We start from the raw sequence: 14362 nt of genomic DNA on the forward strand, positions 1-14362 counted from the left end.
TGTATTAGCACACATCCCATAGAGAAGACAGGGAGACGGCAGTCTCAGCAAACTCTGTGTCAGGCATTTGCAGAATAGTCACAGTTGTTCCTAAACCTGCTTATGTCTTAGAATCATCTGTAGCTTTTACTGACCCCAGATTCCTGTCTAGCAGCCCAATGACTGAGTGAACAGGCAGGAGAGAGCTCCCGAATCCATTTAACAAGCTGCCTGCCAGTCTAGCATGAGACTGTGGAATACTGTGCCCATTTCTTTTTCATTTTAAGTTATGAAACATTCTGAGTATAAAGTACAGAAAATAAAACACCTATGTATCATATACCAAGAATCAATAGATGCTAATATGTTGCCACTTGCTTCAAATACCTTATTTTAATGGGAATTAAGCCATATATACATCAATGTCACCACCAATCCCTTTACCGCCACTCAGAATACTATTATTTAAATTGTACATATTACTTTATTTTAAAAAAAGATTTTATTTATTTTTAGAAAGAAGGGAAGGGCAGGAGACAGGGAGGGAGAGAAACATCAACGTGTGGTTGCCTCTCATGCATCCCCTACTGGGGACCTGGCCTGCAACCTAGGCTTGTGCCCTGAAGGGGAATCAAACCGGCAACCCTTTGATTCTCAGTCATGCACTTAATCCACTGAGCTACACCAGCCAGGGCTATTGCTTTATTTTTACTGCATAGCATTTAGAGATAATATTTACCATCGTTTTGTATTTTTCCTCACCTTTCTGACTGAACCTTGGAGAGCCTTTTGGATGACTTCTCCATCTCTGGTCTTTCTGGTCATAGTCAAGTCCTGGGCTTGAACACCTTGTGCGCACTGGTGACCTGCCAAACAGTATTTCCCCACCCTTTCTCCTGAACTCCAGACTCCTATATCCAATTACCTATGGGGTATTCCCATCTGATAGGCACCTCAAACTTAACACATCCAAAACCTAATGTCAGATATCCTTCCTTTCCTGGCAGTCTTCCCCACTTAATTATCAACTGTATTCTCCAAAAATTCTGGAGTCATACCCTCTCATTTCTCACAACCTCTGGCCAATTCATGAGCAAATTCTATCATCTCTATCCCAAAAATATATCTGGATTCTTACCCACCCTCACCACCTTCACGGCTGCGTTCAGTCCATGCCACTGCTACCTCTTGACTAGACATCACAATAGCCTCTAAGTCCTCCTTTTTGTCTATTCCCACCCTCACCACCTTCACAGCTGCGTTCAGTCCATGCCACTGCCACCTCTTGACTAGACATCACAATAGCCTCTAAGTCCTCCTTTTTGTCTATTCTTCTCTTGCTACAGTCTATTCTCCACACAACTGGTCATCTTTTTAAAAGAATTTAAAACATTATTTATTTTTAGAGAGAGGGGAGAGGAGGGAGAAAGAGAGGGAGAGAAACATCGATTGTTGCCCCTCCTGCATGACCCAACCAGAGGCCAGCCCTGTGCCCTGACCCGGAATCAAACTGGCAACCTTTTGCTTTGCTGGGTGATGCCCAACCAACTGAGCCATGCCAGTCAAGGTTCTCCTCATTTTTTAATTGGGTTATTTGTCTTAATAGTGTTTAGTCTTCTGATTGATGATGTGGGATACCTTTTTACTTATTTATACATGTCTTGCTTGATCTTGGCCAAAAGGCTGAGAAATGATAATTTTTCACCTAATTAGATCTTATAAACTTCTTTCAAGTTTTTGTATATAAATATTATATACAAATTTTTGTATATAAATATTATACTTCTTTTGCTAAATTTATACCTAAATATAACTTAAATTCATAAATTTATTTTCGAACCTAAGTATTTTATACATTTTTATGTTATAAGTGAAATTGTTTTCTTAATTTCATTTTGGATTGCTCATTGCTGCTGTGTAGAAATACAACTGGCTTTTGTAAACTGGCTTTGTAACCTGCAAACTTGCTGAACGTTTTCATTGCTTTTATTTTAGTGAATTCTTTAGAATTTTCTGTATATGAGATCACATCATCTGCTAATTGTTTTGTTTCTTCCTTTCAAACCTGGGTACCTCTTATTTCATTTTCATGTCTAATTGCTTAAGTACAATGTTAAATAGAGGTAGTGGGCGCAGGCACCCATAGCCTTATCTTGTCCCTCGTCTTACATGGAACTGGTCTTACATGGAACACATTCAGTCTCTTACCATAAACATGGTATCAGCTATAGGCTTTTGTAGATGCCTTTAATCATTAGGCTTGAGGAAACTCCCTTCTATTTGTTTGATGAGCATTTTCATCATTAAAGGTATTGGATTTTGTCAAATGCTTTTCTGTGTGCCAAGATAATCATTGTTAGTTTTCTTCTACAAATATTATGTATTTAAATGTTAAACCAACCTTGCATTCCTGGGATAGCTTCTGCTTCATCACAGTGTATAATACCTTTTATATGTTGTTGGATTTGGTTTGTTATTTTGTTGAGGAGTTTGTGTCTAGATTCATGAGGAATATTCATCTAGAATTTTATAATCCATCTTTTATTAGTATAAGCCATGTCTTAATATAATTATTAATATTGATTATCTATTGTTTTATTATTTGCTTTTAAATTCTACATTCTCTTGGGTTATTTGAAGGCTTTTCAGAGCTCCATTTTAATTTATCTATGTGTATTTGAACAAATATCTTTGTATAGGATTTTTAGTAGTTGTTCTAGGGTGTTACAACATAGATACCTGGTCTCCTCAGGATAATTTTTCTGCTACTTCAAGTAAACGTTAGAAACCGTACCACCATATTATAATAAATGTCTTAACTCCCCCCTCCTTTATGTTGTAGTTATATATTTTTGAAAATTTTAAATTATATTTGACATACAATAATATTACGTTAGCTTCAGGTGCACAACATAGTGATACCTTTCCAATATGACCACTGTGTAGTTGTCTTGTATGTTACATATGCATTCATTGAAAACCCCATCAGACAATGTTGTATTTTGTTTAACCATTAAATATACATATAAAGATATATATTTATATGTATAAAGATATATATTTAAAGATTTTATTTATTTCTTTTTAGAGAGGGAAGGGAGGGAGAAAGAGAGAGAGAAACATCAATGTGTGGTTGCTGGGGGCCATGGCCTGCAATCCAGGCATGTGCCCTGACTGGGAATCGAACCTGCGACACTTTGGTTTGCAGCCTGCGCTGAATCCACTGAGCCATGCCAGTCAGGGCTACCATTAAATATATTTTAAAGAATTCAATAGAATAGCCCATTATATTTACCCAGATCTTGCCGTTTCTTCATTCCTAACCTTCCAAATTTCTTTCTGTCTTAAGAACTTCCTTAGCAGTTATTTTAGAGCAAGTCTGCTCTCAATGATTTTTCTTTGTTTCCTTCTTTACCTGAGACTCTTTATTTCACCTCCATATTTTCACTAGATACAAAATTCTGGATTGACAGTTCTTTTCTTTCAGCACTTTAAAATGTTATTTCATTTCCTTCTGGCTTCCATGAATTTTGATGCAAAATTTGTAATCATTCACATACTAGTTCCTTGTAAGTAGTGTGTCCTTTTCTTTGGACGCCCATGAAATTTTTGTCTTTAGTTTTCAGCAGTTTGATTATGATATGTTTAGGCAGGAATCTGTGTTTATCCTATTTAGTTAGGGTTTGCTAAATTTTTTGAATCTGTAGGTTTTACCAAGTCTGGGACATTTTAGCCACTGTTTCTTCAAATATTTTTTTTTGCAACATACATTTTCCTCTCCTGTGACTTAAATATATTTATGTTAGATCTTTTGGTATTGCCTCATAAGACCCTGAACCTTGTTAAGTTTTCTAATCTCTATCATTCTTATTCTGGATAATTTCTATTGAACTATCTTTGAAGTTGGCTCCCTCCTTATCTCCATTCTCCTACCAAACCCAGTTAAGTTTTATTGCTGTTACTGCATTTCTCAGCTTTAAAATTTCTATATGTTTCTCCTTTTCTATTTTTTGCTGAGTTCCTATCTTTCCATTTATTTCAATAGATTTCACCCTTAATTGTTAGAACATTTAAATAACATCTCCCTGAAAAGGGAACCCTTATGTAATATTGTGGGAATGTATACAGGTGCAGCCAGTATGAAAAAAGTATAGAGGTACATTTTTCGAAAAATTTAAAAAACAGAACTGCCTTATGACCCAGAATTTCCACTTGTGGTTATATATCTGAAGAAATCTACAAGCTGAACCTGGGCAATGAAATGCTCTTCATCCCGCCCTTACCAGTGTGGCCAGGACATCATACCACAAAGCAAAAGGGTGTGGGTTTGATTCCTGGTCAGGGCACATGCCTGGGTTGTGAGTCTGGTCTCCAGGTGGGGAGAGTGCAACAGGCAACTGATCAATGTTTCTCTCCCTTCCTTCCCCTCTCTTCAACCAACCAACCAACCAACCAACCAACCTCCTCATCCCCTCCTCAGTCCTTGGAATGTGCACTCTGCCTACTATTCTCACAGTGGGAGCTGTTCCCAAGGAAACAGCCTTGAGAGAGCAAGGTGTTGTTGAGACCACCTGGATGGTACACGTGACTGAACCCAGTTAAGGCCTCTTAAGATTCTGGCGGTGGTGCAGAAATTTACTCATCTTGCAGCCACCCAAAATAAGCCTTGTACGTAAAGTTTCCTTGCTTATTACACCTGTCAATCTGGAGTGGTCTGCCTCTGTCTTTGGTCTCCTCTTGACATCTGTGTCCTGGGGCCAGTTTTTGAACTTATAGTTGGCCATCAATCTCTATTTGGGAAGGACTGGTCTGTATGTTAGAGGCTATGCTTGTGGACCACTAAGTGAACATGGGAATACCTTGAAAAAACTGTACACAGTGCACTGTGGCAAAGAGAAATGAATGGCTGCCGCAGTGGGCTGGCCTATACTATGGACTGTTTGGCTGGCCACCATGCCCATCTAGAGGCTAAAGCTCGAGTTGATAAGTTGGAGGAAGGGCTGAGAAGAGAGGAGAATGTGTAGACGTCCACTACTTTGCCAGCCTCGGGATTGGCAGACAAGGTGGGAGAGCAGAATAATAAGCTAGAGACCGTAGTGCACCTTTTTGCAAAGCTAAGAGGTCACAAACTGTCATGGATTAAGAGCCGAGTGCTATGACAAGCCTGATTAGGATGCTAAGAGGCAGAATCTCTGGGAAAGTAAAGTGAGCAAAGGGGATGTGTGGTGATTGGCAATGAAACACACGGAGTGCCCCATGCTGCACTCCATCTTAATAAAAGGAACATTTCAAATAGCAATCACATTAGACTTGTGATAGTAAAAGAAATATACCCCAAAACTCCTAGAAAACTTGCATTCTTCTCTGTCCCTTAAAGTTATAAACCTTATCATGTCTGAAATGCAAACACCCCAGGAGATAACTAAAACACTGCCCACAATGACTGAAGAAAAAAAGGTGTGTGTGTGGGCAGTGCTTCCTGAAATTCAGACTGCTGTAGAAGTTCCTTGCCCAAAATCTAGTCCAAAGCTGCGATCGAGTCACCTCCGCCAGGGCTCAGACCCCCACTGTCACTGAGTGGCACACTATCTACAACAGAGGAGCACTGTCTGCCAGCTCAATGTCTCTAGAAATGCAGGTGCTACTCTGTAGAGTATGTAGAGCCTCTAAATGCCCCCACCCCTGTTCCTGTGCTGGCCCGCGAGGCTGGAGAGAGGGAGTGATGGAAATTCCTGCTGATGCCTGCCTGGTACACAGATGCCTGGAAAAAGGGCCAAACTGCAGCAGCCACAAACTGATGTCAGAGCAGTTTGGCTGGTGATCACTCATACGTAATGATATATGTGACTGAACCCAGTTAAGGACCCTATATAAACTTTTAAGATTCTGGTGGGGCAGGAAGAAGAAGCTCTCTACTCATTGTGCAGCCACTTGTAAGTTCTCTTGCTTATTATTAAATTTGCCACCTACCAATTTGGAGTGGTCTGTGTTTTCCTTTGGTCTCTGCTGGCCCTTTGTACATAAGGGCCAATTTGCAAACTAATAGACCATTCCTGTTGTACATGTTTCTGCCTCTTGTATTTCCCTCCATTTTGTAACAAGGATCTGAGTAATTTGACTCCTGTTTACCTTTTCTTGATAAGCCTCCCCTTCTTCATCCTTGCACCTTAAATTCCCAATTCCCAGAACAGGCCAACCTTCTTTTTACTATAAAACCTACCTTTGATTACCCTGTTCCCTCAGTCTAAGAAGCTCTTTTTCTGCCTCTGCAAAACTCCTCCCTGTCCGCATCTCAAACAATTGATCAGATTGATGGTGATCTAAACCACATCTTTTATGAAGTCTTTCCCATTCATTCTACCAGGCAGGAATGACATATATCGTAGTTCTCTCATAACATCAAAAATCTTACTGTGTTTGCTTATGTTTCAAAGACAGGGTTTCATCTCCCGTTCCCCCACCATCTACCTAGTCATCAGATTTGTCAATTCTACCACAGCAGTGTCTCTAGTCTGCCCACTCCAGAGCTATCCCACTACCCATATAAAATCACCCAGATTATTTCAACAGTTTTCTGTCAATCATTCGTAATACTTTCAGCTCTCCATTCATTCAACAATTATTGATACTAATCATGTATGGTCACTTTGCTAGGCTCTTGGATCACAGAAAATAACATATGGGCCATGCCCTTAAATATACTGGATTTCTAACAGGATGAGATAAGTACTGTAACAGGTCAGTGAAAGGATGTCACAAAAGAAAAAGATATAACCTGGCTCTGGAGGTATTTGGGAGGTTGGAGAGAAGGCAATCAGAAAGGTTTCCAGGAGGAAGTAAGGCCTCAGGTATATGCAGGAGTTACCGAGAATGCAGAACAATGTGTCTCAGCCAAGGGGCAGATAAGGAACAAAAGCTCAGAGTCAGAAGTTAAGAAAGAGAACACAAAGTAATTCAAGACATAAAATCTACAGCCCTTCTTTCATATTGCTATTAAAGTTAACCATGTAAAAGTAAATGTGGAAATCTAATATTTTGCCAAAAGAGAAGTCTAAATAGATTCCTCTTTAGCAGAGCAACTCGACCCCATCATAATCTGGCTGGAATCTGTCTGTCTTACCAATTCCCTTCCTGAATAAACACATGCTCCGTCTCTATGCAGTTCGTTTTTACACAGCACCATTTGAAACCATTTGGCTTCACAGCACACACCAGGTGTGATGCAGAGCACTCACCGGTAAGACGGGCGCCGTGCTAGGATCCCGTGCGTTTTCTGTGAGGAGCCTATACTGTCAGATGAGTCCTGAGATTCTTCACTTTCTGATAAAGATGATACCTAAAAAACAGAACTGGTTTTACTATGATGAACAATGCAGATGGAAAAAGAATTTAATTTTTACTTTCAGAAAAATGATCTGTCTCTTACAACTCAAATTCACTTATTAAATCTAAAGTCTTAAAAGAAAGAAACAAAAGGAAATGGGAAAAGGAGAAAGTGTATTTCAGGAGCCCAAAGTAATTAAGGGAATGTACAGTACAAGTGGCTTAAAACTAAGAAGAAAATCTATCCTCAAAATAAGCAATACTTTTCACTTGAGTTGTAAAAACCAATTGCTGATCTCCACCCTATTTCTATACTGATGCACATACTCAAAGTTGTTTTGAAAATCATTAATGCTATCTGATTTGGATTTTGGACATTCTAACTTTGAAATACTATTGGATACCCAACTAATATCTCATTATTAGATAATGACATTGAGGAGATTGCTGAGTATGCAAGTCTGTGCGTCTGGACTAATCTGGAAAAGTCTGGACTACGTACACATTTGGGAGTCATAGTTTTTTAGACATTAAGGTTGGACAGGCTCAATCTTGGGAAAAATGTAGAGAAGAGGACAAGAACAAAACCCAGGAACATTCTAACATTAAGAGGTTAGGAAGAAGGGGAGGAACCAACAAATGAAACCGAGAACAGGGTGTGAGTAGAGCAGAAGAACACCAAATGAGTGAGGTGCCTTTGCAAAGACAGAGGACACAGTGTCCTGAGGAGAAAAGAGTGACCAACAATGCCAGATGGTGCTAACAGGTGATGTAAAACAAGGGCTGAAACAGACCGTTAGATTTAGCACGGTGGAGGTCACTGGCAAGGGCAGCCATAAACATATGCTATTTGAAACTCTGCAATGGCTTTATCTCACTTCACAATTAAATTAGTTAATACATGTAAAGCACTCAGTGCATGGCATACACACAGCAAGCACACATTAAATGTTAGCTATTTTGAATAACCCTTTAAAATTATGTCAACACAATAACCATAGGCAAGTTTCAAGTTATAAATATCTTACATTTGAGAAAACAAATTATTTTCAATTTTTTAAATGTATTAAATTTCCTAACACTTGACCAAATTTGCATGTAACACCTGACTTCACCTTCGTTAAAAAATAAATGAATAAATAATCCAGCCCTAACTGGTGTGGTTCAGGGGGTTGGGTGTTGTCCCACAAAGTGAAAAAGGTCACTGGTTTGATTCCCAGACAGGGCACGTGCCTAGGTGGCAGGTTTGGACCCTGGTGGGGTATGTATGAGAGTTTTGCACCCCCTTTTTCTCCCCCCTTCCCCTCTCTCTAAAAATAAATAAAGTCTTTTAAAAAAGATGACATTTTAAAAAATAATAATTCCAACAGGCTTCTAGAAAGGATATAAATCAATTCTCTACATTACTATTACTAGCTATAGAAAGTCTTCCCCTGAATTATTTAGACTTATTTTCAGAGAAGCTTGTTTTACATCCTGTAATCTTCAAAAACAAGTTTGGTGTACACTACTTATTTATACCTTACATTAAATCTTTTTTTTTGACAGATTAGAAAGAATTGGTCACAACCTATAATAATTAAGAAATAATAAGAGTAACAAAAAATAAATAAGAAAAATCTGTCACTCTTATGTTTCTTTCAGCATCATGCATTACCATTTCTAATTAAACTTTTAACTGTTTTCACTGTCCTTAAGTTTACTCCCAAGCCTCCCACTGAACCCAAGAAGGTAATTTCTAAAACTAAGTGTTACTCATGAGGAAGATCAAGTATTTCTCTTTAATGACAGTACTAATAAGAAAGAGTAAATTCTTCATACAAAAACTAAAATATCCATGCCACACCCACCTTTCATATAGGAAAACCAAATAAAAATGCAGCTCTAGAGCTGACAATATTGCCAAACACTATATATTCAGGAAGAAAAATGAGGTATGCAGCTTTTTCTAGGATAGCCGCTTTTGACAATGAGAGATGACCAAGGGCAGTACGACGCCCACAGAAGCCAAAAGATAAGACAGGGAGAAAGAACAGGAAGGAAAGGAACCAGGATGCTCCTTCCTTCCTGGTGCCGTGAGGTGTTAACATGAAGGTAGAAGGCTATAAAGAAGAACTTTCCTCAACTATGAGAACTTTCTTTTATTTGACTTCCATAAAGCATAAGGTACTTTCTTTCTTTGCTAAGTCACTCACACCATCACCCTTGCTTTGAATTCTTTTTGTGCAGGGATAGATACCGCTGCAATAAAAAAGGGTGCTTTCCCGTAAGAAGTCATTTCCTTAGATTCTAAGCAATACTTCCCCGGAAATTGTCTTCTGAAAGTAGAAATTCTAAAAGTTTTCTATTTGTCTCATTTATTCTATAGTCTAATTTCCATGGCAACTTTATTATCTTGGTTTATAATACAGTAACTACAGTAATTTCAGTATGTCTGAAGACTTAGGATATAATTATAAGTCCCCTCTCTCAACCACTAAGTCTTTGAATTTCTGTACCGTTTGCACGTGTGGTGGGTGAATTACAGAAGACTGAGCTGTCTGGATGACCCCCTGAACCTGTACTTGCTCTCCAGGAAGAGGTACAATTGTCACTGGCGCAGATCCTCTTAATGACATCTAAGAACAAATAAAAATTCAATTAACAAAATATATATTGTACCTATACACATAACACAGCTGAGTTCTTACTTAACACTGGAAAACACATTTCAGAGCTTATTATGTTTAACCACATCTATTAACCAAACATTAGGTATCTTCTATGGGCTGGAGACTGCATTAGGGGTTAAGAGTACAAACCAACTACAATGAACAGAGCAAGAGCTGTAATATAAGATGAAAAGTAAAGAGTACTGTACTGTGGGAGCTAAGAAAGGGTGCTACTTGAGCTGGGTTTGAAGGATAAACAATTCCCCGAAGGGGTGTATAGGGGAGGCAGGTGGAAGGTATTCTGGGCAGAGGAACTGAGTGTGCAAAAACACGGAGACTTCTTAAAGCCCACCTGTCATCACTCAAAGCTTTCTCAGATATATTCCTCTTTTAAGAAGCTTTCTTGGATATGTACAGTTAACAGAGATTTCTCACTGCCTTCTGGACTACTTTAGTTCATACCATTCATTTTGGACTTAAATCTCACACACACACACACACACACACACACACACACACACACACACTATATCCAAATTGCTTCTCAGGCTGTGAAAGTCACCTTCCTGACTGCTCCCCTGTTTGCATCAAGTCCCCAAACAGTGCACCTTAGTCCCTTTCATTGAAGTTTCTTTTCCCCTTCCCAAGACTGAATTAAACTCCAGTCTATTATTCTCCCCAAATGCCCAAGTCACGGAATTTTGTATATAAACTTTTGTCCAGCTACTGAGAAATGTAAAATCTCAACACAAAGGACTCCATCCACCTCCCCCTGCCCATAGGCAATATAGACATGGTCAAATTCTACCCCATCTTCTACCAGCTCAAGGCCATATCCCTAGGATGACCCTAGCCCCCTTAAAATGCCTGCCTGAGAAAGTTCAATGCTGCCAAAAGAGTTCACTATGTTTCAGCCAAAACATGACTATAGGCCCCTGACCTCATTTTTCTCAGAGCATTTACTTTAGAACACTTCTAGTTGTAAATCCTTTCTCTGACCTTTAAGATGTAATTCTTCTACAACCCAGAATTTGAAGTATAATCACCAAGGAGGGCAGGGACCTTGTTTCCTGCCTGCCCTTCAACCCCTTCTTTGGGAGGGTAGGAGCCTAACTTCGCTAAGCACCAGTTGGTAAAACAGACGGCTTAATCAAAATGACCAACCTCCCTCATCTTCAGTACTTTTCTGCAGCATACCCCAGTGTCCCACCTTTTGATTTGGCAGAGTTGAGCTCAATTTATGCTGCAGTCTCTTCCCTACTACACTTGTCTGAATGAAATCCATCTTGCTATCTTTAACAAGTGTCCAGCTTTGTATCTCTTTGACAGTACTTTGATATGGGGATACAGAATTTAAAGGGTAAAAATAAACTGAGAATTCACAAATCTTAAGAGTCCAGATCTAGAGTTACTATCAGACTCAGAAAAATGAAGTCCCCATACCTTTCAGATTCCAACTTGGGCAAATCACTCAACTAAAGGGGACCCTTAATGGAATTAACGGATATTTCTTAAAAGAATAAAAGCAACCATTCTTCCATGGTTTCTGGGGATCCTAGTGATTTTTATGCAGACTGTGGGTCTAATGGGTGGAAAGGAAAAAAAAGCACCAGATTTTGTTTTAGCTTGTAGTTGTCCCTCCCTCTTACTATTACTGTTCCAACGTCACAAAACACAAAAGGTTCATTAGTCAGGCTCCCAAAGCCTGGTTTCTTCCCATTGCCACTGTCGAACATGATCATCTAAATCATCTAAATCCTGAGCTCTCTTAAAGGAGGAAAAGAGCAAGCTGGTCCTCCAGTTTTAACCTGAGGCTGAAACACAGATGACCGCCTCCATCATTACTTCTCAGCAGTAACAGAGTTATCTGCAATGATGGAAATGTTCTCTATCTGCAGTCCAAAATGGCAGTCAACAGCCAGATGCATCAAGCATTTTAAATGTAGCTAGTGTGACTGAGGGACTGACTTTTTACTTTTATTTAAGTTATTTAAGTAAATATTGAAATGTCCACTTGTGGCTAGTGGCTGCCATACTGAACAATGCAGTTCTAGATCTTAGAGACAGAGAACCAGAGTATACTGTGGCTCCAATCTCAGAACCCCTCTCTGGAGATTTTAGAAGAAGGAAAGACCCCTGGCTGGTGTAGCTTGGTGAACTGAGTGCCAGCCTGAGAATGAAAGGGTCACTGATTCGATCCCAGTCAGGGCACATGCCACAGGCCAGGTCCCCAGTAGGGGGCATGCAAGAGGCAACCATACATTGATGTTTCTCTCCCTCTCTGTCTCTCTCCCTTCCCCTCTCTAAATATAAATAAATAAAATCTTAAAAAAAAAAAAAGGAGGAGGAAAGAGAAAGAATTTTTCTAGAGCTGCTCTGGTTAAACTGGGAGCTGCACGACTTAAAGCATTCTGGTTTCCTCCCATTCCATGGGATTAGTTGAGCCCAAAGTTCCTCTTGTAAGATGTGTGGGCAAAAATTAGTATGTTCCTTAGTCTCCTAATTAGGGGATTCCTGGGCTAGAAACATTTGGATGAGGGAGGGCGGGGACTTAGTAGAGAGGCATGGGGAAAAGGCCTCTATTCAGCCAGAGTTTGAATTCAAAATACTCTAACTCCAGAAAGGCACACAGGCTTTGGAGTCAGACAGGCTTCAGGTGATTTTCAGTTAAAGGCACTCAGTAGCTCTGTGATGCTGAGCAGAAGTTACTTAACCTTTTAGGACCTCAGTTTCCTCCTTTGTAAATAGAGCTGATATTATCTTTTTCATGGAGTTATAGTGAAGACTATAAATGAGTACTAGGTAAAAAACAAAAGGCAGAGAAAAAAGGAGAAGAGAAGGAGCCTACATATATGTCTCTTATTTGGGTCCTGGTTCAACTGTTAAAACGTGCCAGGAAAATTTTAAATACTGATCAATATTTGATGATATTAAGGAATAATCTTTTTAGGTGTGATAATAATATTGTGGTTACATTCTTTAAAGGAGTCCTTATATTGAAGAAATACAATATATCAAAATATTGAAGGCTGAGCTTCAGTATAAATCCAGTTGGCTGGGGGAGGTGGGAGCAGGGGTGGCAGGGACAAGAAGCTGTGAGTTAATCATTGCTGAAACTGGGTGATGGGAAGCATGATCATTCAGCTTAGTTATCTCTTGTTCTAAGTATCTCTGAACTTTTCCATAGCAAGTGTCTGAAGAGCACCAGCGCCCTGTCCTGTCTGGTTCAGAGCCCAGGGCTCTTTCCCAGACATCTCTCTTGGTGCCAATCAAGTTTTACAGCCTCTCACTCCGTATGCTTGCAGTTTGCCTCCCACACAACAAGTACATTTATTTCGCCTTTTCATTTCAAGGAAAAAGAAAGCACAGAATGGCATTTGGAATAATGATTAATTACTACAGTACCAACTGGGGTAAACCCTAAGCCCAGAGCATCTGCTCAGTTCTTAATGGACTAGAGCTATTAATTCAAAATACAAATGAAAAATATAATGAACAGAACTTACATCTTTCAGTTTAAGGTAAAGATAATTTAACTGTAATTATATGGTTTTAAGTTTTTTTCTTTTTTTAAAAATATTTTATTTATTTTTAGAGAGAGTTCTGAAGGGAGGGAGAAAGACAGGGAGAAACATCAATGTGCAGTTGCTTCTTATGCACCCCTTACTGAGGACACCTGGCCTGCAACCCAGGCATTTGCCCTGGCTGGGAATCAAACCAGCGATGCCTTGGTTCACAGGCCTGTGCTCAATCCACTGATCTACACCAGCCAGGGCTAAGTTTTTTCCATAGTTAAGTCTATGTTGTACTTGCCCAAAATGTCACTCTGCCTAGGTCTCAAAAGATTCAAATGACCCTTGGACAGCCAGGGTTTACACATAGTAAACTCTTAAAACTGACCGCAGTAAAGAATCCACACTCAACAGCAATACATGTATCTTCTATACAATTATTTACTTATTAGTTTTCTTTAAAGTATGTCCCTTTGTAAATTCAAATGTACTTAAAAAAGAAAGCCTTATTTTACTATGATAAACAAAACCTAGTACCACTTGCTATAACCATATGGTTAACTATAAAAATAAGTATAATGAAAAACTTATTAAATATTGTATTTTTATTTTAAAACCAATCATCTAAAAACTCCTACCATGGTCTACAAAGTCCTGCACAGAATGGCCTTTCCTACCTCTCCTGCTTCATGTCAAACCATATTCCCCGAGTTCTGTCCACAGTGGAATGTGAGAGTTCCTTTTATTTTCATGCTCTTTCCTACTACAAGGTCTTGGCATGATATTCACATGCCTAGAAAGGTCTTACCTCTCTTCCTTCCTGAAAAGTTAACACCTAATCATTCTTCAGACCTCAACAATCATTTCCTTACAAAGCTGTCCTATTCCCAACAAGGT

At 39.2% G+C, this 14362-nt stretch overlaps 1 protein-coding gene across 7 annotated transcripts in view; it reads right to left on the reverse strand.

The window, feature by feature from the left end:
• Positions 1 to 14362, reverse strand: part of ATF1 (activating transcription factor 1) — a 72375-nt gene that overhangs the window by 17153 nt on the left and 40860 nt on the right. For 3 of the 7 annotated variants that reach the window (XM_028532384.2, XM_028532383.2, XM_028532385.2), the window contains exons 3-4: positions 9801 to 9920; positions 7215 to 7315 (exon numbers count right to left, since the gene is read on the reverse strand). In XM_028532384.2, the coding sequence (XP_028388185.1) occupies positions 7215 to 7315; positions 9801 to 9920 (221 nt within the window). Of the gene's footprint in view, positions 1 to 7214; positions 7316 to 9800; positions 9921 to 11126; positions 11600 to 14362 lie in introns of those variants that run through there. The other 4 variants (XM_028532387.2, XM_036019037.1, XM_028532388.2 and 1 more) reach the window with 2 other exon arrangements.

Source organism: Phyllostomus discolor, chromosome 2 (genome assembly GCF_004126475.2).
Source record: "Phyllostomus discolor isolate MPI-MPIP mPhyDis1 chromosome 2, mPhyDis1.pri.v3, whole genome shotgun sequence".
NCBI lineage: Eukaryota > Metazoa > Chordata > Mammalia > Chiroptera > Phyllostomidae > Phyllostomus > Phyllostomus discolor.